Raw genomic sequence first — 25,368 nt, forward strand, 5'->3', positions numbered from 1 at the left:
ATAAAGTAGTTGTGGTAATAATTCTTTGCTCCTGTATGTATACCTTAGAACCTGGAAGAGTGGATTATCATTAGTATTATTGGTTGCTTTCAACTTGAAAGGTTTTTTTTTTCCCCCAGTGTATTTACTAATCTAAGTGTTATGCAAGATTTAATCAGAGTTGTAGATGTCGAATTAGTTTTTATTTCTACTAGGAGAACGGTCTAGCTTGACTTATCAGATACAAGAAATAGGAATGTGAAATTTGGATAATGTTCTACTTGCATGACTATTAAATAATATTGCATATAAAGTTTGAAGTGCTTTTATGTTTCTTGCTCTGTACATCTTTTCTTTCTTTCTTATTTTTTATTCCTGGCTGTTATGCTAATGCAGTGTCTTATCTTTGGTCTTAAGCCATAGCATTAGATACATTTAATAAAGTTAGAACTGTTTGACAGAAAGAATGAAAAAAACCTTTCTGCCTGTTTTATTATCATAAAATAATGCATTTTTGCAGTTGCTTGGCATAAGAACTATTTTTAGTTTATACTCTGAGGGTCACTGTTAAAAGGTTTGTGTATTTTGTTTTTGTTTTCTCGTCTTGAGAACTTATATGACCCAAAACCAAGTTCAACGTGAAAACAAAGTTAAATTCTAGGTATACATTAGAAAAGTTTACTTACATAGGTCAGTGCTGTGCATTTGGAAAACTGAGGTAGAAGAAAAAAAATTTACCAAAACATCGGAAATAGCAAGTACCAGGTGTGTTCTTTGGATTTAAAAATGCTGTTTAGTCCTTGCTAGTTAGGAAATGCTCACATCTCCTGACACCTTCTAGAGCTCTGTATCTCACTCTCCAATACAAAATATTAATGTTTAAAAAAAGGAACTTAGTACTTCTGAAAGAACACTATTTAAGTACTCAGATTAGTCATGCTAAGCATGCTTAAGTTTTATACTTGAGGGACTTCCCTGACAGTCCAGTAATTAAGACTCCACTCTTCACTTACAGCTGCTGGGGACATAGGTTCGAGCCCTGGTCAAGGAACTAATATCCCACATATTGCTCAAGCACAGTCCAAAAAAAGAAGGGGCTTGATTATTTCTGGCTTTGATTCAATAGAAAAAGAAGCCAATCTGTAAATAATTTATATTTTTTGCAAGTATTCATGTAAATGCATTACTTGGAAAACCCAGAAATGCAGAGTTGCAGTTGAGACAGTATCTGTTATTTATAATTTATCTTTTTAAAAAAATACATGTAATTGCCGGTACATCTACCTTGCTTACTTACTGTAGCAGTTTCCATGTTTTTTTTTTTTTTTTAGCAAATAACATTCTACTAAGACCATTTATTTACTTAAAAATGTTGATATACAAGTTAATCCTGGAAGAGTCTTGAATCTCATTCCCTTTTACCACTTTAATTACAAAACATATTTTCAAACCTAAAAAGATTTTTTAATATATTAAATCTTATTTTCAAACTTAAAATGATTCTTTAATGTATTAAGTCATATTTACAGTAGAAAGTGGTACTTGAATAAAGTTTCTAACTTTGCCAAACACCTGTCTAATTTACTTTTATATTATATGTGTCAATTGCCAGTGTGAGAAGACAAAATGAAATACGTTGTGAAAGGTAAAGACTGTATTATTTTCTGGCTCTGCATTATAAAAGGGAAATCTCTGCAGTGGAATATGTTGGATGTGGCAGATCCTTTTGAGCATATGCTTGAATTTTTTAAAAAAGCTTTAGGTAGCACACAGCAGTGGCTTCACTTTTAACCTTTCTCACATTAATGTGATACAGGATCAGAAAGTAACTTTTCCTCATGTCACAGAACAAATGAATTAGTAGGATGGGGTGAGTTAAAAAACCTGCCTCAAGCATTATGATTTCTTACCGTTCTTTAGCCAACAAAGAAGTCTCAAAAGTCCCTTCCCCTCTAGGTTCTATAAATTTCTTTAAGCACCAGTAGTGCCTTTAGGAAACATACAACCTAAGCATTAAGATTTTCTCTTATAAACTGATTTGACATAAAATAGTGGTCTATTTGTAACAAAAATTCTACAGCTGTGCCAACTTACAGAAAAAAAGTAGTAGCATTTGGTGTTAAATGTTTCCTCTAAGAATTGTGTTGATACTTAAATTCAGGTAAAACCTGATCAGCCTGTAGAGAATGAGACATTCAAAATAAAATAATAATTCTTCAAATCCTTAATATGGCTTTTGCACCCCAACCTCCTTTCTCTGGTTATAAGTATTGCTGATTACTTTTGGGGGAGTTGACCAGTGACCACATAGAGCCTTTGTTTCCTGATTTAAAAAGTAAAATTTATTGAAAAGGTTACCTCTTACCGGTAGAGAACTAATTGTCCTCTAGAATCAAAGTGTGTACTCAGTGAAAATCCCCACAGTTTTCCAGTGCGCCTTAGTCTTCGTCTCCAGCAGCCCTGTATGTCACTCCTGGTTGCCTCTCGGGATCAGACGCACACATTCAGTTGCACTTCCTGTGATGTGCTGTATTATGCCTCAAGACCTGTCCCTGACCTCCTCAGCTCCAGAACTGAGCTCTAGTTCTGCTCTTGGGAGCTGAGCGTTTGCGTGAGACCCGGCTGTATTAGGATACGAGGCACTAAGCAAAATTAATGAGGTGGAGGCAAGGAATTGTGAGAAGTCGGAGTCACTTCAGATTTTTAGCTTTCGAGGTAGCTGTTGATACCAGACGAGTAGCCATTACCATGCAGGTGCTACTAACCAGTTCTTGACATGCTTCTAAAGTTGCTGATGGTTTTTTTTTTTCCAACTCGAAGAGAGGAGTTACACGTTTGGAACAGAATTAGTAGGATGTCAAGTATGAGCACCAAAAAATTTTTTTATGTGTTGGTGCTATTTTGTTACGAAAATAAGAGGTTCCCTGTGTTTTCTAACTCACTGTAAAATGCTCAGTTCATGAAAGTCATAACATGGAGGATAGCGAGACAAAGATACGTAAAGTATTTGAAATATATTATATTGTATTGAAACATACAATATAATCCTATTTGACATTTATTTGTCTTATTTTTGCTTTTATTTTATTACTCTCTGTTTCCTGATTCTGTCTTGTGCCTTCTCCTGCAAAAACCTGCCTTAGACCTGTGTTGCGTGGTGGGTCTGCTGCCGCCACTTCTAATCCTCATCATGACAACGTCAGGTAAACTCTGAGACTTTGTAATTACCAGGGTGAACAGTTGGTTGAATGTGTTTTATTTTGCCGGATGTAATGCATGCAGTAGCCACGTCTTTAGATTATAGCTTTAACTTCTAGAGTTTTCTCTAGGTGGGCCCCCTGCTTTTCTCTAAGAACAGTCTAATCATTTGTGACATTTGGCCAAGAGAGTATAAAGAAAAAGTTATAATACATTACCATGTGAACATCTAAGACAGTGTATTTAAACACAGTTTTAATATATGATCATACTAGTACACAGAAAAAAAGAATCTTTTTTTTTTTTTTTGAAAAAAAGAATCTTAAACCTTGCTTTATGTGCATTATGTTAATTGTTGCCTGAGGTTCTGTCCAGCATTTCCTTTTTAGTTGTTAATTGTCTATAGTGTCACTTCGTCACTTTCACTGTATAGATAAACTTGTCTGTAAAGCATCATTTTAAATTGGGGAAATTAGGATTGACAGCCTGAGAAGTTAAATGTTTAGAAAGAGAATTTAGTTTTTAAGCATTTTTGTCATCTGTTGATGAAGCTTTTCTCTCTTATTTTGTAGCTTTCACTTTGAGTTATGCTTAGCCTAAAGTAGGTATTTCTTCCTGTCGTGCACAAGGACAGATAGAATGGCACATACTAATACTTAAGGTTCTCAAGTACCCAAAATCTCATTTCCCAAGTTGTATGGTTAGAAAAGAAATGGTTGGTACAATAATGATACCATTACTTTAATTTTTTCAGAGCCAGTTTCATTTTAAGCAACATCTGCAGCAGTAGATTTCAGACTGGCAGCATTATTTCAGTGATGAGAGGAAGCAAGTTGGCACCATTCATCTTCAGGCAGAAGAGGGAAACATGGGTTTCTCATTAATACTAAATTCTGATTGGAAAATTGAAAAATATGTCCTTAGGAGTCCCATTCCACTCAACTGACTAGTTTATTTTTACATTATTAACAAGTTTTTCCTTGTATATTTCTCATAAATTTGTGATCCTTTTATTTTTCTGTTATTTTCAGCCAGTGATCTGACTTAGAATTGCTTACAGATATTTTAGGTCTGATAAATACATGTTTTGGTTAAAACACACATGTTTTAAGTTGAATTATACAGGTAGAGTCTTTTGCATATCCTTAGATTTCTTAGCAAATGAAGATTTCCTTTACAGATATTTAAAACTATAGTTAGTTCAGAATGTAAGTTGTGGGGAGTTCCTTTCAGTTACAGTTCATTTCTCTGCATTCAGTCTGGGTCCGTTTACCTTTGAAGCAGTTGCTTCTGTTGTTTGATTTTTTCCCCCCAATTATTTATTCTCATATATGACCTCACAGAAGTAGAAAACTTTTATTTTGAGGATAAAGTGTAGAGAAGAGGAATCTTCAACCTTTATTTTTTTTCCACTAACCGGTTAATAATTCTGCTTAATGTTAAGAGGAATTCAGATGTTTGTAAACCCATAGTTCTAGCACCTACTGACTTAGTAGCTTACTTCTCTACCCAATGCAGTTATTCTCAGTATTCCAGTATATTTGCTCTATTCTCATGACACAAAGGGCAGATCACCTACTGACTTGGTAGCTTACTTCTCTACCTGATGCAGTTACTATCAATATTCCAGTGTATTTGCTCTATTCCCCCATAAAGGAAAGGGCAGATTAGGAGAAAGCAAGTTAACTTAGCCATAAAAGGAGTATTTAGAGATCATTCTAGGTTATCTGAAGTCAGTACACACCAAGTGTCATTGAAACCGCAACCTATATAATTCTAACCGGTGTTCAGAATGATGGCACTGCAGGATTATAAAATTAAAAATTGTTTCACATTATTTATTAAAGTATTTTTGAATTATTTTCAGTAGCATTTATAACAAAAGGATTTTCTAAATAGACTTGTCTTTAACATGTCTGAATGAAAAATATAATTCTCTTCATACTCCTTTGTACCCCTTTGTATGATAATGTGCTTTTTGTTATGGGGACTTGCTTAAAGTATTAAAAACATGATGTATGTGCCAACTCTAGATTACATAGGAGTAACTTTTAAATCTGATTTATTTATAATCTGCTCATTCAGAAAAGTTAATGAGCCATTTTATTGAAATAGCCATACAGAATTAAACAGACTGTACATGTTTGAAGTGAATTATCAGATATGTAAATTGTATCTTAAAATACATTTTAAAAGTGGAAGTCGAGGCAAAGAGGAATAATAGCATTTGTATGTTTCTCAGTAGTTGATTGTCACTTATTTAAAAATCATTGCCCCTTTAGAAGTAACTGCATTTGAACAAGAAGAACTTTTTAATGTTTTCTCGAGAGTTTGTCTTAGTGGCCTTCCAGCATTATTTTATACACAGCTCCTTAATTACGGTACTTAAATTCTGGATCTGAATGTAGTGGCAAAGTGTGTTCAGGTTATTTTAACTGCTTCTCTCGAGATACAGGATAGATTAGATAATTGGAAATAAGTGAAGAGTAGAAACGGCAAGAGGGGAAGTAGAAGAGAAGAGATGGAGAAATAAAAACTGATCAGTCTTAGGCTTTTAGCTGGAGTGTGTTTACTTTGTGTTCCCTGCCAGTGAGTCTCAGCAGGGACTTCTGAGCAGAGTGACAGCTCTCGGATCTTTTCAACCAGGTATCCTTTTTTAACACTGCCAGTCTCTCTGAGTTGAATTGTCTACTTATTTACGTCCTTAGTCAGGGTTTCTTCTCTTTCTCTGACCTTCAAGACACTTTCCCAGGATTGTAGATAGTTGTTCCCTTAAGCTCTTCTCTTCAGATTGATAAATGTTTTAATAATTTGTACTGTTAAATACCAGTCTTTATAACAGTCCTCTGAACATTACATAATATGTTATGTGACTTGCAAGGTACTTTTAGTTCTGTTCTAATATTGAATCGTGTTTTATTTCTCAGGTATGGCATTTCAAATATAGATGCAATGATTGAAGGAACTTCAGAAGACATGACAGTTGTAGATGCAGCTTCATTAAGACGACAGGTATTTACTGTACCAAACAGCATGTGACCCTAAATTCCATTCATGTTACATGTAAAGTGGTAGTTCCTAACACTTTATCCATTTTATCAGTTTTCTCTCCATTGTAACCCATGAATTAAAATACTTTCTCTGTCAAACTTTATTAAACTGTAATTGATATTCCCATTTTGATTAAAGATATATTAAATCATAGTTTACAGGTTTTCATCATCATAAAACAGTATTACCAAAATGGATTGATATAATTCTAGCCAGCAACACGGGGTATTAACATTTTAAGCAAATCTATACAGCTGTATATTGCTCTGAAGCTGGGATAACCCTTCAGAGTTGGAGCAAGGAACCTGGGCCTTTAACGCCATCACAAACCAGTTGTGGGATGCACACTGTCTTCATAAGGGAGCGTGAACTTGGCAAGACAGTTGTTCGGCCCAGGGCTGCTCATAGTAAGGACCAACAGCCAGGAACAGTGCTGTTGACCAGTGACACTCCTGGCAGGTGGAGAATTAGCATTTTAGTCCTGAAGGCCTGGGTGGCAGGTCACAGGGCCCACTCAAGTAGGTTAATACATGGGGCCCTCTGAGTAACTTAGAGAAAGCATAAAGCAGTTAAAGCGGGTTAAATAGGAAAAACTGAAGCTGAGTGACAGAAGCTCTTAAGAGAATTTAATGAATTTAAGCTGTCATGGGTAACATTTTTTTCCCTATATACAACTTTCTTTTTTGGTGCTGAATAAAACTTCTCATGTTTGTAATAATTCTTTTGAGAAATTAAACTACTTAATAAGAATCTGAATGAATCATGCATTAAAGCTTCTATTCGTTTTTTGATGTTGTTTTTCACTCAGATAATCAAACTAAATAGACGTCTACAACTTCTGGAAGAGGAGAACAAAGAACGGGCTAAAAGAGAAATGGTCATGTATTCAATTACTGTAGCATTCTGGCTGCTTAATAGCTGGCTCTGGTTTCGCCGCTAGAGGTAACCTCAGCTCTCAGAAATATTGTCTCAACAGCTGGAAATATAAAGAATTTGCAAACTCCTTTGTTTTCTGTCTTTGCATTGTATGCCGTTTCACAGTCCACGCCCTGAAAATGTATTTCTCCCAGAAAGGAGGGGGAAGGACTTACACTTGCAGAAGTAAAGGTATATTCTGTCACTTGACTGTATTTACTTTTAACCAGTTCCGCCATAACACCTACTTAAAATTCACACTTTGCATGTTTTGTAAATAGGATCTAGTTGGTTTTTTTTTTTAAGGAATTTTTTTTTTTTTTTTTGCCTCTTCAGTCTGCACCACTAATTCTGAGTGTGAGAAAGTGTATAGAAAATGGGTTTAGCGAAATGTCTGTAAAGGAAAAATAGTACTTCATTTTGTCCTATTTGTAGTGATTTCTCAAACCCTATTAGATTAAACAATTTAGTTAATAGACATTTTTGCATCCACATTCCAACATTAACACTACTGAAGTCCTGGTCTGGTGTCAGATTTAATAAAATCAAGCCACCCCATGTTTCATGATCACCTCCAATATAATAATTCCTAACATTTTCAGCAGTTTATCTAAAATGTGGGCAAAAATGTGCATTTTTATTTTTATTTTGCAGATGGTTTTCTATAAAGTACATTTTTACTAAGTCTGTGTGTGAATGATTTAAAAAACTACAGAATAAGGTACAAATGTGGTGTATTTAATAAACTGTCAACCAAAGCTGTATTTGTCTGTTGAAAGATTTTATTTCATCATATTGTGCTCTGTGCTGTATTCCATGTCATATTTCTTTATATGCACCTAAGTCTCCCCATGTCTGGAGTGACTAGTACAGTTAATGACATGGCAGGTAGCGAGTCGGATCTTCATCCTGGTAGTGGTAGACACTGGTTTTGTTTCAGCTGTTTTTCTAATATGTAGTGTCTATAAAGTGATTCAGATAGAAACACCGTCAGTTCTGTTGCTTTTTCCATTGTGTTTAGCTGATTTTCTAAATTTCATGAAATTAAAAGCATCAAGGAAACCAAGTGCTGGGAGCCTTTAGTTTCCAAACTGTTTTTTTTCCTTTTTTTTGGGGGGGGGGGTTCAGAAATGGATAGAATTTTACTTAGGTACAGCATTCGCCATACATCTTCAGTATCTTTCTACCAAGGCAGTGAGTTTTGAGAAAGGCAATTAGGGGAAATTCCTTAAAGGTGTATTCAACTGTTCTTTTCTTGCTTCTTCTGTGTCCTTCAAAAAATACTTGGAGAAGGGATTCTTTTCTTTAATTCTTAGGGTTTATCATGAGTTTGGTGAGTTTTTTTTTACCCATGAAAGTCTTCTGACTTTCATATTAATAATATCCTTGTGATATCATTCATTATAGCAGTTCTCTTTATATGTATATCTCAAGGTAATTTCTGTGAATAATTGAAACTACAAAAATGATTTAAAAAACAGGATGGTCTAGAAATACATCTTAGATATTCAAGCTGAATCTCAAAGTAAGTAAAGACGTGATTTCAACAAGCAGAGAATGAAGAAAAGATTTCAGATGCAGGAGGCAGTGGGAGAAAAGGATACAGTTGGGGCCAGTCACCCATTGTTCCGCCTCCCAGGCTCACCAGGGCCATAACAGCTCAGTTGCAAGTACAAGTGTAGCAAGTGTGTTGTGCCACTACTTTCGGAACTCTATTTAAAGGTGGGAGTTTTTTTCACTTCTCAGAATATTTGTTAAAGCATTTGCTGGTTATTTACATTTGGGAGATGATTTTATGAAAATATATTTGCAAGAGAATTTTCCTTCCTTTCCTGCATAAATGTCTGTTATCCAGCTTCTTAATTATATTTGTCATTGAATTTGAACTTTTCTGGCCTCAAGTTTGGAAAATTTTAATTACTATAACTGTTCTTTTACTTACAGTTTATGTCAATAAGCAGACAGTCCTGTGTGCACAGCACTGGCTTCAGCAAATACACCACCACAAGCCCCACTGTTAAGAAATTGATAGATTGATGGAGGAGGAGGGAAATAAGGCTCATTAATGAATTAGAGGATTATAAAAATATTTTATGAAGGAGAAGGAACTTGAGATATATGCTGAAGAATTGGGAGAAACTGTTTCAGATGGTAGATACAGTAAAAAAAAAAAAAAAAATTCCAAAATGAGATTGAACATGGGGTGGAAGTGAGAAATAAAAAGCAATAAGCTTAAGTGACTTAGGTGCATGTTAGGCTTCCCTGGTGGCTCAGACAACGAAGAATCAGCCTGCAATGCAGAAGACCCAGGTTCGATCCTGGGTCAGGAAGATCCCCTCGAGAAGGGAATGGCTACCCTCTCCAGTAATCTTGCCTGGAGAATCCCATGGACAAAGGAGCCTGGTGGGCTACAATCCTTGGGGTCACAAAGAGTTGGACACGATCGAGTGACTAACACTTTCAAGTATAGGTGTATGTTATTGGGGTGGGGGTGGAGGGCATTTGTACAGATATGCATTTGCAATTTTAGGTACCAGGGTAGAGATGACATGTAGCCAACCCACCACAAGTGGCCCATCAGCTTTAAGCATTTAAAGGCATTTAGGTGTATCTGCTATACACCATGGCAGCAGTTTCCACAAGACCAAATAACAAAGAAGTAGCTTACCAGCCGTTTCAGCCAATTGTGCTACATTGTCAACCATCCTTTCTTTTGCCCTCCAAAATGAGAGGCTCAAGTCTCTGTTCATGACCCTGTAGAGAACTGGGGTCATCTCTCAGCCATTTCCAGGCTGATGAGGATTATATACATCGTCACTGACTTGTTCAGTCAAGAACAGGGAGCTGTCACATTTACTTGTGTTTTAATTTTATGACTCTTAGCAGTTTGGCCTTCATTTAATATGCAGTGAGTCTTGGCTAAAAGCTGAGATCTAAAAATAGGATTCATTTATTCAATAAAGTAAGTATTCATAGGGTTGCTATTTTGTATCAGGTACTTACTTGGTACTGACTCTACCAGAGTGAATAAAAGAAACATCCTTGTACCCCGTGCAGCTTATGGTCTTATGGGGGAGAGTGAAATTTAAGGAACAAGAGGGAGTTAAAATGCTGTTGTCATTGCTATAAGTACTGTAAATGAAAGAATGCTGAAGGAGAGAGGATGGGAAGCCCACTTTTCATTAGGCTATTAGGGAAAGCCTCTTAGAACAAGTAACTTGGTACACTGCGACATGGGATGAGATGTGATAACAGTGGTTTTGGTACCTGCTGATTTTTGTTGAAATCATGCACTCTGAGAGCTTTCTCAAGTAGGAGATATTTAATGGTAAATAGGTGTTTATAGGAGCATAGGGAGAAGATCTTTATACAGTAAATTGGTTCAGAAAAAAATGCCTGTAAGCGCTTGATGTCATTGATTGGGGGATGCAGGCAGCTATAGGAATTGTATATTATTTCTAGAATCTTAAGCCCAGTGAATATAATATATAAATAATTGAAATAAAAATGCAGGCATGATCATAATTCATAAAATGGTAGATTTTAAGTTTTGTCTATAACATTTTAATATGGCCAATACACTGTTTCGTTATCCTGTCTTTTGAACTTGGCATATGTATAAGCCAGATTGTGAAAGACTTGATTTTCCCCCATAAATATGCATTTCTGAGAAATAAAGACATTTTCCTGCATAACCATAAAACCATCATCAGGCATAAAAAACAAACAATAAGTCCTTAATAATACCTAAACCAGTCCTTGTACACGTTCCCCCACTTACCCTGCCAAGGTCCAACCAAATGACATAGTCCATTTGGTTGAATCATACCTGTCTCTTTGGTCTCTTAATCTAGAATAGTTCCCTCAACCCATCCAACTTTTTGTTTTCTTTCTTGTACTACATTTTCTTGTTGAAAACAGTTGACTGTTATGTGCTGTCCCACCTTTTGAATTTGTCTGAATATGTCCTCTTTTCTTGGATTTCCTGTATGAGGTCTGAAAACTTGATTATATTCAGATGACCTTTCACACTTGAACAGCTTGGAGGGTTAGGGGCACCAACTTTCTACGCAATCAAATGTTAGAAGTGTTAGCTGCTCAGTGGTGTCTGACTCTTTGTGACCCCATGAACTGTAGCCTTCCAGGCTCCTCTGACCATGGGATTTTCCAGGCAAGAAAATGTGGCTGGCCCTCCATATAATATGCCTGTTTTTTCCATATCCTTGGTTTGACTGTATCCAGGGCTCTTGTACCCACAAATTCAACCAACAGCACCGAAAATCATGTGGTACTCTGGTATTTACTGTTGGGAAAAATCTGCTTCATAAGTGGACCTGTAGAGTTGAAACCTGAGTTGTTCAACGGTCAATTGTATGTATTTATCTTTTTTAATTATAAAGAAATAAAAAAAAAAGAAAAATCACATACTTTGACTTCTATTATAACTTCTGTCCTGCTTACTCTCCCTCGTTTTCTCCACATATGGGAATATAGTTAGAAAATCCAAATAATACACAAGTACAGAAAGACACAAAATAACCAGAAAGCTTCTCTCCACTTTTCTCCAAAGTCAATGACTGATATTTTTCTTTCCATATGAGAATTTGCATTTACTAGCATGCTTAAATGTGATTTGTTTTTTAATTATATCAAAGTTGACTTTAAAAACAACCTTTGTGCTAAACTAACTCATCCACAGCTTTCTAGGTAATGTTCTATTATTGAGCTTCTAAAAGCATGTCTTTTAAATGTTCTCAAATGATTTGAACTAGTATTTCCGTTTTATTGTTACTAAACTACACGATTTGGCTTCTTCGCTTAGAGACTCCTCCACACAGACAGCCAAAGAAGCCGATGATTATCTGACTGAGTCCAAACAGAATCTCGAGAATGCCCACAAGCAGTAGACCTAAAAATACTGAGAAATGGATAATCCTGTGTTGGTTTTCTATAGAATTGAAGTGCAAGTTGTATACTCTCCAGTTATTGGCTGTTGTGTTGGTGATGGAGGGATTATTGGAATCCGTATGAGGAACACAAGAGTCTTCGAAGAACCACTGCAGATCAAAGGATTCTTTATAATTGGCACTGAAAAAAAAGGAAAGAAATGATTTAAAAAAATATTCAGAAATACCACTGATCATCTCGAGAATGCAGCATGACCTCCAGAAAAGGACATGTCCAGTAAAACAGATACTGCTTTTAAAATATCGTGCCCCCCAACAAAAAAAGAAAATACTGTGCCAAGAAACTAGCTAGGATCAGGGTTCCAGAGGATGTACCCTTGTATGCTTAACAGCTGTAAAAGTTTGTTCATTATGTAACTCATCAACAAGCATTTCTAGGGATTCCCTGGTGTCTCAGTGGTAAAGAAACTGCCTGCCAGTTCAGGGGACACAGGTTCGATCCCTGGTCCTGGAAGATCCCACATGCTGCAGAGCAACTAAGCCGAAAACTCAGGCACAGCTGCTGAGCCTGTGAGCCCTAGTGTCCGTGCTCCGCAACAATAGCCCCCACTTGCTGCAACTAGAGAAAAGCCCAAGCAGCAGCACAGCCATAAATAAGGAAAGTGAAAGTGGTGGGTTCCTTCTCCAGGGGATCTTCCCTGACCAGGGGCCCAACCCAAGTCTCCTGCATTGGCAGGCAGATTCTTTACCACTGAGCCACCCAGAGGGAAGCCCTCTGATTTCTTATTCCAACTCTATTAGTAAAGTGAGTTTCTTTGCATTTTGATTCACAACTGTGGTATGCAAATTTTGAGAGACTTATTTTTTAACCATTCAAGATAAGGAAAAAGGGGAACAGTTTTTTTTACCACAAAAGTGAATTCTAGTTGTTTTTCATACTGAACAATATATAACTAACAAATGAGATTGTTATTTTCTTTCAGTTTTACCAGTTGTGCCTAGATTAAGGCACAGAACCATTTGACAAGACTGAAATGAACCATTTCCATGTAACTTTTCAGCATTACTTGCTACTCCATGACTTAAACTTTTGACTCATCCCTGTGCCTGTAGTGTAATTTATATTATGTTTGCATGATTCCACTGGCTGCTGCTTTGTTTCTTTTTTAGGGCTTAATGGTAAGCCTCTATTTTATTTACTTACTTTGTTTTTGTTCAGATTTTCAAATAATATATGCTTAGGTTTTACAAGTATAATTGGGCTCCCTCATGGCTCAGACAGTAAAGAATCTACCTGTAATGCAGGAGACCTGGGTTTGATCCCTTGTTCAGGAAGATCCCCTGGAGTTGGAAATGGCAACCCATTCCAGTATTCTTGCCTGGAAAACTCCATGGACAGAGGAACCTGGCGGTCTGCAGTCCATGGGGTCTCAGAGTCAGACATGACTGAGTGACTAACACTTTCAGCCATTTCGCTACAAGTTTACTTTGATCAGAAGTAGTGCTCCTTTCACTCCCTGAGGGCATCCTTCATTACCATTCTTCAAGGATGAAAGTTTCTGGTGCCCATTTTCAGAAATTTTTTATATACATGCACATATGCTGCCGTAGATTTTTGGAAGACAAGGATAATCCATCTAAGTCTGCTCCTTTTAGCCAAGACCATACCCAAAGCATTCTGAATGCAGTGATTCCTCCATTTCTCTGAGGTTGCACCAGCTCGGATTACTGTACTAAATCCCTAAGACTGTCCATGAAAGAAACATGGCACCAGGTCAGCACCACAGTCTTCTAACCTAATTAACTGCAGCTGTGTAAGGAAGCAAACAGTTACTCACGTTAAGTTTTTAAGGGAAAATTCACAACTGGAAGTTGTGTTGCTTGGAGAGTTGCAAATGAGAGGGCCCTCCGCGAGAGCCTGGATGGACACCAGCAGGCAATACGCAGCTCCAATGACTGTGATGGCGTTCAGAAGTGATGAAAGAAACATCTGAAAAATAAAGTAGGCACGTTTGCACACTTTATTACACGAGCGTAGTCTGTTGCAAGTTTCAGCAGCATATGTGGTCTTTATCATCCACCGCTGCCATTGTCCAGCTACCTTACAGACCTCGATCTTAGGATCTAGGAGTAATTAGGTGGGACTTACGCAAGAACGCAGAGGGCAAGGTCCCTGCCATTCCATTAGACTCTTCAAAAGATCGTTGGTCTTCGACTTCCCTGGTGGTCCTGTGCTTAGGAATTTGCCTACCAATATAGGGGATACAAGTTTGATCTCTGGTCTGGGAAGATCCCACGTGCCACAGGGCTACTAAGCCTGTGCACCACTACTGACCCCATATGCCTAGAGCCCACGCTCTGCAACGAGAAGTGCACATGCTGTAGCTAGAGAAAGCCCACAGAAGCAGCAAAGACCCATTGCAGCCACAACTAAAAATAAATGATCATTGCCATTGTTTCTGAAAAACCTGAACCTGTATGCTCTACCTGAACCTTGTCCATTTCAATGGACCACTGCAATGTGTTAGGACCAGAGAGAGACTATAAATAACCAGCAAAGTAACTATAATGCTAGACAAATACCAAATGTCAGAAAAGGTATTTTTAAAAATTAATTTTCTAATTTATGGTTATAAATATGACACTTTTAAACAATGGCTCTTATCCCTGGGAGCATATTAGGATCACTTAAGGTGCTTTTGAAAAATACTCATACAGAATCTTAGGGAGGGCCACAAGCCATGGGTATTTTTAACATTTTCCCTAGGTGGTCCTAATGTTCCCATCAAGCTGAGAATCATTGCTTTAAAACCTTAGACTCAGCCAGGAATATTTACTGTGATTTCTGGTTTATTGATCTGCTTGCTTCCTTAAAGAATTGTGAGAGGAGTCCTCAGAGTTACTGTGTAACCATTTTCACGGCATAAAGACTGGGAATTTTGGAATCTGGTGGTGGTGGTGTGGATACAAATCTACCTGATGGTGCAACTGGCAGTTGTTTGCTTTCTCTGAGGATTAATTTCTCAGTCAACAAAACAGAAATCATAAAATATCGATTTTCAGAAAAATAAGATAATGTGCTTGAAAATGTTCTGAGTACAGTGAGAGACTGGAAAAGGAAGTCGCAACCCACTCCAGTATTCTTGCCTGGAGAATCCCTTGGACAGAGGAGCCTGGCAGGCTATAGTCCATGGGGTTGCAAAGAGTCATACATGACTAAGCAACTAACACATACACAGTGAGAGAAGGTTAGTAAATATTAATTTTCTTTACTTTTCAAACTTTCTTTTTTTTTTTGCCGCACCAAATGGCATGTGGGTTCTTAGTTCCCTGACCAGGCCAGGGATCGAACCTGAGCCCCCTGCATTGGAGTCTTAACCACTGGACCACTAGGGAAGTCCTCCTTTACTTTTGACTTAGTTACAGTCTTAAACAATCTTATACATACCAAAATGTTTGGGGGAAAAAATGTGATGTTCTCTTTTAACTTAACTGCATAAGGACAATTAATATTATGATCCTAGTAAACCAGTCTTTCACGTGCATGAGAAAACTGAGAGTACTTTTCCCTAGGTATTTTATACACATCACAAAAATAATGAGTACTTGAGTATTATGAAACTGATTACAGCTCTGAGAGTGACTTATAAATCTTTCTTTGAAAACCTCTAGACTGAAACTGAAGATTGAGGAAAGGTCCAAAAGCTGGCTCCAAAAATAAAGTTTTACGGGAAAGCAGAAAGTCAAACTTCAGTCTCAGTATTATCGCATAAATCCTCCTAAATAGCACGTGTCTAGGACCAGTCCTGCCACTGGAGCCACACAGTTGATGAAGTTGATGCTGACGCCTTGGCGACCTTGCTGAGGTGCCAGGAACTGCTTCTGCCCTTCTGCTCCCAGACCAGCTGCACTGTGCTCACCCCGGTTTTGTTGTTGCAGCACGCTCTTTTCCTCGCTGCCAAGGACATCGTTGTTGCTGGAATCGCCTAGAAAGTACATCAACAGGAACGATGAATATGATTACTTCCCAGCAGATGATAAAGCAGTAATCTTCACCTTCTACTTACCAGCAGTTGTGGGAAGCCAAGGCTTAAGAGAACAAGAAGGAAGTGTGGCAGTGTCCTTTATCTTGTGATCGCCATTTGGACCATAAAGATTACAAGGGAGGGCAAAGGATAGGGGATTTCGGGATAGCAGTTTCAGACTTTCCCGTCTACATTTTAACACTACTCTGAGTCACCATGAGAGAGACTTGGACTTTAAATACAGTGAGTTATTTATCAATTATTTTGAAAGGAATGCTTCTGAAAGAGTTGGTTGCATCATCCAAAATTCACTTTTTAAAAAAAAACTATAGTCTGCAAGCACTTACCCAATTTCCCTAAAATGGTGTGAGTTAATCCAGCAAGTGTTCAGAAAGGAAATTGATGGTTTTGTCTGCCTGGAAGTTGGGAACTAACAATTCTATCATCACCCTTCTCCCACTCCCAGGGGCACCACCAGCTCCCTCACTCCCCAAACTTGTGATTTGAGAATTATTTTTAGCTCTACATTCTCCTTTCCACTCCTGTGTCCATGGTATGAAACGGTTTCACTTCACGTTGATGTTTAGAAATCTTGTATTACATTCAGTGTCGAATACATACTGCTGGTGAAAGCTCTAAGGAATGATGTCACATTCTCAGGAGTTAAGTTCAAATGTTTACTAATAACTAGTCAGCAGCTGGAGTTTCCCTGATGACTCAGCAGTAAAGAATCCACCTGCGATGCAGGAGACATAGGATATGTGAGTTTGATCCCTGAGTCAGGAAGATCCCCTGGAGGAGGACATGACAACCCACTCCAGTATTCTTGCCTGGAGAATCCCATGGACAGAGGAGCCTTGTGGACTGCAGTCCATGGGGTTGCAAAGAGTCGGACACTACTAAAGCGACTGAGCAGGTACTCATGCAGTCAGCAGAGTAGAAATTCTTCCTGGAAGAAGTTTTATATCGTTGAAGGGAGGGATGTCGATTACTTCCTTCCACTTAAGAAATTTTAGCCACAGGGTTTTTGGTTTTGTTTCTGTTTTTTTGCTGTCTCAGCACAGCTGCCCTTGGGTAGTTCTCTGTCCTCCCACTCTTTTCTTTGTAACATTTTGTTGAGTTCTAACAGCATAACAGGCACTGTTATAGCTATTGTATGTGTTTTAGTTTATTTGCAACCTCATAAAATTCCTATGAGGTTGGTGCTAGCTATCCCCATTTTACTGGGCCAGAAAACTGAAGCCCAGAAAGCTTGAGTAACTTGCCTGAGAAAGTAAAAGAGATTGGTGGGGGCGGGGGGGGGGGGGGCTGGGAGGGTCAAAGCTGGCCACTAGGGTTCCAGAGCCCAGACTCTTAACCACCCTTCCAACCACACTGGCCAATTCTTAACAGTTCTCTTTTCCTTCACAGAGCTTATTCATTCTCTTCCCTACCACCATCGTCACCTCCCTCAGTCATCTCAATGTCCTACTAATTGCTCCTTCCCCCCAATCTATCTTTCCAATACAATGTCTACCTTTATCCTTTCAGAGCAGATCTAAGATTGAATACCTTGGTTTAGTCACTAAGTTGTGTCCGACTCTTGGGACCCCATGGACTGGGAATCTACCAAGGTCCTCTGTCCATGGGATTTTCCAGGCAAGAATACTGGAGTGGGTTGCCATTTCCTTCTCCAAGAGAACAGGCAGCTTTCCTACCTTACAAGGCAGCTTTCCTGACAAACTTCACCCTTCTCTGACCATGAACTGACTCCGAAAACACTTTGTATTTTTATCAAGATTTGCTTACAGACTGCCTTGAACACCAGCACCCTTATGATTCAGAGGGCACATGTATGTATGTTAGCCTAGACCCTCAATTGCTGAGAGCCCAGAAGAAAAGAGGAAAGAAATGTATGCACCCAAATAGGTGTCAGGGTTCACGGGCTACAGGTCTTATGTTGTACCTGTAAGTGATACTGCCTTCTGAGCTTAAGGAACAAATTGTTTAGAACAGGAACTGGCAAACTATGGCCCACAGCCTCTTTTTTGTAAAGTTTTATGAAAATACAGACATACCTGTTCACTTACTTAACTTTTCATGCTGGTTTGGTGCACGAGCAGGAGAGGTGAATAGTTGTGAGGGAGACTGGCTGGCTCCCAGAACCTAAAATATTCACTACCTGGCTTTTCACAGAGAAAAAAAAAAAGCTAACCCCGATTTAGAAAATTAATCTGTTAAAAGAAAGTCGGAGCAACATTAAATTATAATTTAGATGGATAAGTCATTCCATGTTCCTTATTGATACAAATTAAACTCTGCTAAATTTCTTGAAGATTAACTTATTTCAGAGATGCTGAAAGAGATACATTCATAGTTCCCTTCTCTTACAAAGGGGTTTTATAAATAATAGCTTTTCATATATGAATCCTCACCTGGTTGACTTCTGGCATGTTGACACATCTTTGTTACATTATTACCGGCAATTTGATAACTCATTGTATTTCAACGATTTTGCCCATTCAGAACTTTGGAGATTAGAGGGATTCTTTATAGGATGGACATTAAAATGTGCACGTGTGTGTGTGTGTGTGTATGACTGAATTATAAATCTTCCAGATTGTCTCCTACAAAAATACGTAATCTGGAGAATACTCTTTCTCTTCAATTCCTAAGCACATTCGAACGTATCAGAGTTTTTGTGAGACTATTTTTCTTGATATTTTTCTTTTGTTTTTATAAAGAAAAGAAGTAGCATTGTTCACTTTTCATTACAGAAGCTCATACTTTCATCCAGTTTTAGAAATAAGGCATAGGATTTTTTTTTTCTTTTCTTTTAGTCGTGTCCAACTCTTTGCGATGGCATAGGATTTTATAAATGAAGTCCAGAATAGCTTTAGACCATTACAGCTCTGTTAGAATGCAGATTTCTGGGACTCCTCAAAGTACTTGAATATGAAAGTAACACAAGACCATGGCTCACTATAAATATAAAAGCTGTATTTTGAAAATTCTTATTAAACAGTATTTTCTAATTTGTTTAACGTTCGTTTCTACTCTAAGACTTTAATAATTGATTATTACATAGTAAGTGAACTCAATAAGTAATCATGATTAAGATTAGGCTTATAATTAACCTATAAAATAAAACAGTCTTTCTATTTTTTAGAGGAAATATTTCAAGGAAACATTTCAAGTTGTTTTTTTGGTACTTGGGAAAAGAATGTGTATTGATTTTCCATTTAGTAGATAATAAGTGAAGATAATAATATTTGAATACTCTTAGTCATGGTTTCAAAGATGAAAAGATTCGTTTCTGTTTTGGGTAAATCATAAAGCCATAAAATAACTGTATTTTATGAAGTGATCGATGATGAATTCCATACTTTTTATTATTAACGACTCCCTGCAAAGTTCCCTGTTTTTGAAACTAGTTTAAAATGCTGCAGATTAGAACTGGATTTCAAGAACTACGACAAAAGTGCTTATTAATGGAGTGATTTCTTCTTCATTAACTTTTCTGTGTATATACAAGTATATTGAGAGTTCAATATTTTTAACTAAGTCAGTATTTAGATTGATGTAAAGGACACAATTTCCTTTGAAAAAGATATTCTTCCACATTCTATACATGGCCGAGGATCAAGAAAATAGCCTTTCTGTCATCCACCTATTTGCTTGTGATCCTAGTCCAGAGTTTGAATCTCTGTCAATAAAATGTCTATTGAATGCTTCAGAGAGTTGTTGATGCTCTGAAGATGTTGCATCACACTGAGTAATAGCAAGAACCTGGTGTGATAGCAATACATTGTTAGTATTTATTGAGGGTGATAAAGGAAACTTTATCTGGAAAGAAAGTCTAGATTCTCTGAAACAGTTTCATACTTATGTAATCTTTGTATGCTTTGGTTTCCCGGTTACTTGAGTTAATGGGTTAAGTTGTAGATTTTGTCTTTCCCTTTGTCAGCCTGAGACAGGTGATGAGGATTATGGTGCTAATACTGATGGGAAACAGGTTTGGAGTCTGATAAATCTGGAATTAGGTTTCACGCCTACTGTGCTACCTTATTAACATTCTTAACCTTCTCTTGGTCTGTTAAAATACGAATGTTAATAACTACTCAACCGGATTTTTATAGAGTTTAAATAAGATAGTGTAATGTATGAAGTCAGTGGTGTCTGTTTCATATATAATGACCCAACAGCAAGGAGATCGAACCTGTCAATCCTAAAGGAAATCAACCCTGAATATTCATTGGAAAGACTGATGCTGAAGCTGAACCTCCAATACTTTGGCCACCTGATGTGAAGAGCTGACTTATTAGAAAAGACCCTGATGCTGGGAAAAATTGGAGGCAGGAGGAGAAGGGGACAACAGAGGACGAGATGGTTGGATGGCATCACCAACTCAATGGACATGAGTTTAAGCAAGTTCCGGGAGATGGCGAAGGACAGGGAAGCCTGGCGTGCTGCAGTCCAGGGGGTCGCAAAGAGTCAGACACGGCTGAGGGGCTGAACAACAACAACAACAACAACAACAACAACAACAACAACAACAACAAAGATTGTTTTCGTGTAAGTCAGGGAATAAGACTAAGAACAGTAACCGATCATCATTATAACACAAATGCACATCCAAACAAGGGTGCATTTCTCTAGCATTCATGAGACCACCCTTAAGTAGGCCCTCAATGGTATAACAAAAATGAGCCTCTTGAATGCTGAATTTTCCAACTTTAGTTACATTCCCACTTTTACTGATGTGGAAACAAAATCACAGGATAAATGATTTGCTAGTAGTAATATATTGGGGACTCAACCAGAACTGAGATATTCTGCCAGGTCTGAAAACAGGATTTGTTGCCACACCATGGGTCACACCTAACCCACCTACACCAGGATTCTCAGGAAAAGGCATATAAATCTGCATGTATTAAAAGTGCCTGGGGTGATTTATGGCCAGGTACGTTGGGCAGTTCTGCCTTACACTGCTCGGCTACAGACTTCAACAAAGATAGACCTATTAATAATTGTCAAACTTTAAACAAGCACCATGATGTTTGGGTTGTAAGTAAGATCTAAGTCAAAAAAGTCCCTGAGGTTAGAGACAGCCAGGGTTTCAAGTTCAAAACTTCTTAGGTCAACTCCCCTAGGGGCAGGCAGTGTCATATTCATGCCTCACAATTTTCATCCAGTAGGTTCACTGGGCTTGAAATGACCCTCCCCCTTCCTACTGAGCTCTTCCTGCTCCTGTTGTATTCACTGGGTATACCTAGAGACTGGGATGGCAAAGGAAAGCTGAGGCAATGAATTCAAAAAGTCTTTACCACTACCTCTGAAGCTTGGGAAAGCAGACTTATATGCGAAGAAGTATTGAAATGGAACAGCCTCCTATGATCCTTGCCCCTCAGGTCCTCAGCCTGCCTTTTGTCTGTGGAAAAACTTTAGCCAAAGAATAAAGTTAATCAGAGAAGTGGGAAAATGCAGAAACAAAGGAAAACAGTGAAAGGAAACCAAATGAGAACAATGTAGTCATTAAACGGGCTTCCCTGGTGGCTCAGATGGGAAAGAATCTGCCTGCAATACAGGAGACCCTGGTTTGATCCCTGGGTCAGGAAGATCCCCTGGAGAAGAGAATGGCTGCCCACTCCAGCATTCTTGCCTAGAGAATTCCATGGACATTTTAATTCCTTCTCAAGTGCTATAGGTAATATTCTGAGCTGTATTCTGTGAGCTGCCTTATAGATACTAAAATCCCCACCAGGTGGAAAAAGTTAACTACATGGCAACCAGAATGTAGCCATGATATGAACTGCCACAATTCTGAGAACCAGCCTCAAGAAAATTGGAACAAACTGAAACTGAAGACTAATTGTACCTAAAATAATCGAGATGACGCTGGTCAGACCACCAGTGACCAATTTCAAGACGGCCATCAGAGCTGACTGTACTGTTGTTGCATGTAGCCGCCTCCCTCTGTCTATAAAAGCTCTTGCCCACTGATTGTTAGTTTGGGGGAGTTGGATTTTGGAGGCATCCCCCCCTACCCACCCCCACACACACAGTCAATTGCTGGCATCCAAAATAAAGAAAAATTTCCTTTCCACCAGCCTGAACTCTAATGGCTTTTGAGCAGTGAGCTGCCAGACCTGGATTTGGTAACAGTATGATACATAATAATCCAACCAACTTTTATCAATGTATTATTATGTTTTGGCCCAAGCTCCCTAGCCTATACCACAGTTCATTTAAATTGCCATTCTTTACTGATGCCAATACAAGTTAATACCATACTCATTTCCCTGCAGTATATCCTAAGCCAAGACATAGCTCACTGCAAGGCTGCAAGGTTGTTTTTAGGTCATCTTCAATATAATAGGTAGGCGTTTCCCCAAACCGAGTCAAATAAACTTCACTCACCATCACACCTGCTCCAATAATTCCAGGGAACCACCATTCAAAGCAGGAGATGGGGTTTTCAAAAAATTGGTCTTCATCCACAAAGTTTAAAATTAGAGGTATTGCGTTGAGAGTTACTCCCAACAGAAGCAGAACCAGCAGGCTGAATCCATTGCAGGATGTCCATCCTTCGCAGCAGGTCATGGTCACCCCCTGGTTTAGGAGAAATCCTGTCTGGGTGGCTGTTTGTCTGGCACTGTTTTACCTTTTGTTCTGTGCCTTCTAGATAAAGCTCGGCACTTATAAAAAAAAATGACAGAAAGCAGTTCAGAGTCCAATAGGGCAGGACATTATTATGAGTATTACAGGAAGTAAGGACGATTTTATATTATGATGGGGTGGAGGAGGATAGGTGGAAAAAAATCTATAAGTGCTACTAGATAAATTTATGCATGAAAATAGGCAACAAAAATTTGTTTTAAGATACGCTCTTTAATACATTTCACATTTTACTAGTATGCCATATAAAAAGTAAAATTCAGTTCAGTTCAGTTGCTCAGTCGTGTCTGACTCTTTGCGACCCCATGAATTGCAGCATGCCAGGCCTCCCTGTCCATCACCAACTCCTGGAGTTCACTCAGACTCACGTCCATTGAGTCAGTGATCCCATCCAGCCATCTCATCCTCTGTTGTCCCCTTCTCCTCCTGCCCCCAATCCCTCCCAGCATCAGAGTCTTTTCCAAAGAGTCAGCCCTTCGCATGAGGTGGCCAAAGAACTGGAGTTTCAGCTTTAGCATCATTCCTTCCAAAGAAATCCCAGGGCTGATCTCCTTCAGAATGGACTGGTTGGATCTCCTTGCAGTCCAAGGGACTCTCAAGAGTCTTCTCCAACACCACAGTTCAAAAGCATCAATTCTTCAGCACTCAGCCTTCTTTACAGTCCAACTCTCACATCCATACATGACCACAGGAAAAACCATAGCCTTGACTAGACGAACCTTTGTTGGCAAAGTAATGTCTCTGCTTTTCAATATGCTATCTAGGTTGGTCATAACTTTCCTTCCAAGTAGTAAGCGTCTTTTAATTTCATGGCTGCAGTCACCATCTACAGTGATTTTGGAGCCCAGAAAAATAAATTCTGACACTGTTTCCACTGTCTCCCCATCTATTTCCCATGAAGTGATGGGACCGGATGCCATGATCTTCGTTTTCTGAATGTTGAGCTTTAAGCCCACTTTTTCACTCTCCTCTTTCACTTTCATCAAGAGGCTTTTTAGTTCCTCTTCACTTTCTGCCATAAGGGTGGTGTCATCTGCATATCTGAGGTTATTGATATTTCTCCTGGTAATCTTGATTCCAGCTTGTGTTTCTTCCAGTCCAGCATTTCTCATAATGTACTCTGCATATAAGTTAAATAAGCAGGGTGACAATATACAGCCTTGACGTACTCCTTTTCCTATTTCCTATTTTTTTTTCCTCCTTAGGAAAAGGAGGGGAAAAAAAGTAAAATTAGGAGTATCCAATTAATATAACCTGTTTTTTCTTGTATTGACATTGATATCATAGTTGATATTAATAAGTTGATAAGCTTACCCTGCTTATTTAACTTATGGCTATCTGGGGAGGCCTTACAAATAGCTGTGAAAAGAAGAGAAGAGAAAAGCAAAGGAGAAAAGGAAAGATATAAACATCTGAATGCAGAGTTCCAAAGAATAGCAAGAAGAGATAAGAAAGCCTTCTTCAGCGATCAATTGCAAAGAAATAGAGGAAAACAACAGAATGGGAAAGACTAGGGATCTCTTCAAGAAAATCAGAGATACCAAAGGAACATTTCATGCAAAGATGAGCTTGATAAAGGACAGAAATGGTATGGACCCAACAGAAGCAGAAGATATTAAGAAGAGATGGCAAGAATACACAGAAGAACTGTACAAAGAAGATCTTCACAACCCAGATAATCACGATGGTGTGGTCACTGACCTAGAGCCAGACATCCTGGAATGTGAAGTCAAGTGGGCCTTAGAAAGCATCACTACGAACAAAGCTAGTGGAGGTGATGGAATTCCAGTTGAGCTATTCCAAATCCTGAAGGATGATGCTGTGAAAGTGCTGCACTCAATATGCCAGCAAATTTGGAAAACTCAGCAGTGGCCACAGGACTGGAAAAGGTCAAAGAATGCCAAAGAATGCTCAAACTACCGCGCAATTGCACTCATCTCACACGCTAGTAAAGTAATGCTCAAAATTCTCCAAGCCAGGCTTCAGCAATATGTGAACCATGAACTTGCTGATGTTCAAGCTGGTTTTAGAAAAGGCAGAGGAACCAGAGATCAAATTGCCAACATCCGCTGGATCATGGAAAAAGCAAGAGAGTTCCAGAAAAACATCTATTTCTGCTTTATTGACTATGCCAAAGCCTTTGACTGTGTGGATCACAATAAACTGTGGAAAATTCTGAAAGAGATGGGAATACCAGACCACCTGATCTGCCTCTTGAGAAATTTGTATGCAGGTCAGGAAGCAACAGTTAGAACTGGACATGGAACAACAGACTGGTTCCAAATAGGAAAAGGAGTTCGTCAAGGCTGTATATTGTCACCCTGTTTATTTAACTTATATGCAGAGTACATCATGAGAAACGCTGGACTGGAAGAAGCACAAGCTGGAATCAAGATTGCTGGGAGAAATATCAATAACCTCAGATATGCAGATGACACCACCCTTATGGCAGAAAGTGAAGAGGAACTAAAAAGCCTCTTGATGAAAGTGAAAGAGGAGAGTGAAAAAGTGGGCTTAAAGCTCAACATTCAGAAAACGAAGATCATGGCATCCGGTCCCACACTTCATGGGAAATAGATGGGGAAACAGTGGAAACAGTGTCAGACTTTATTTTGGGGGGCTCCAAATCACTGTAG

At 38.4% G+C, this 25,368-nt stretch overlaps 2 protein-coding genes across 11 annotated transcripts in view; one reads left to right on the forward strand and one right to left on the reverse strand.

Annotated features, from left to right (window-relative positions):
• The window catches only part of MFF (mitochondrial fission factor), a 29,000-nt gene extending 21,093 nt beyond the window's left edge, over window positions 1–7,907 (forward strand). For 5 of the 10 annotated variants that reach the window (XM_061386714.1, XM_061386740.1, XM_061386731.1 and 2 more), the window contains 4 exons: window positions 1,592–1,624; window positions 3,123–3,182; window positions 6,105–6,189; window positions 7,037–7,907. In XM_061386714.1, coding sequence (XP_061242698.1) covers window positions 1,592–1,624; window positions 3,123–3,182; window positions 6,105–6,189; window positions 7,037–7,168 — 310 coding nt within the window. In that variant the 3' untranslated portion in view covers window positions 7,169–7,907. The remainder of the gene's footprint in view (window positions 1–1,591; window positions 1,625–3,122; window positions 3,183–6,104; window positions 6,190–7,036) is intronic. The other 5 variants (XM_061386721.1, XM_061386749.1, XM_061386766.1 and 2 more) reach the window with 2 other exon arrangements.
• A 358-nt stretch (window positions 7,908–8,265) lies between these two features.
• On the reverse strand, window positions 8,266–22,778 carry TM4SF20 (transmembrane 4 L six family member 20). Its single transcript, XM_061386832.1, has 4 exons — window positions 22,475–22,778; window positions 15,971–16,036; window positions 13,889–14,040; window positions 8,266–12,231 (listed from the first exon to the last, which is right to left on the reverse strand). The coding sequence occupies exons 1-4, from the start codon at window positions 22,655–22,657 to the stop codon at window positions 11,940–11,942; spliced, it is 693 nt and encodes a 230-aa protein (XP_061242816.1). The 5' UTR covers window positions 22,658–22,778; the 3' UTR covers window positions 8,266–11,939.
• Window positions 22,779–25,368: the final 2,590 nt, after the last annotated feature.

This window comes from Bos javanicus, chromosome 2 (assembly GCF_032452875.1).
Source record: "Bos javanicus breed banteng chromosome 2, ARS-OSU_banteng_1.0, whole genome shotgun sequence".
Lineage (NCBI taxonomy): Eukaryota > Metazoa > Chordata > Mammalia > Artiodactyla > Bovidae > Bos > Bos javanicus.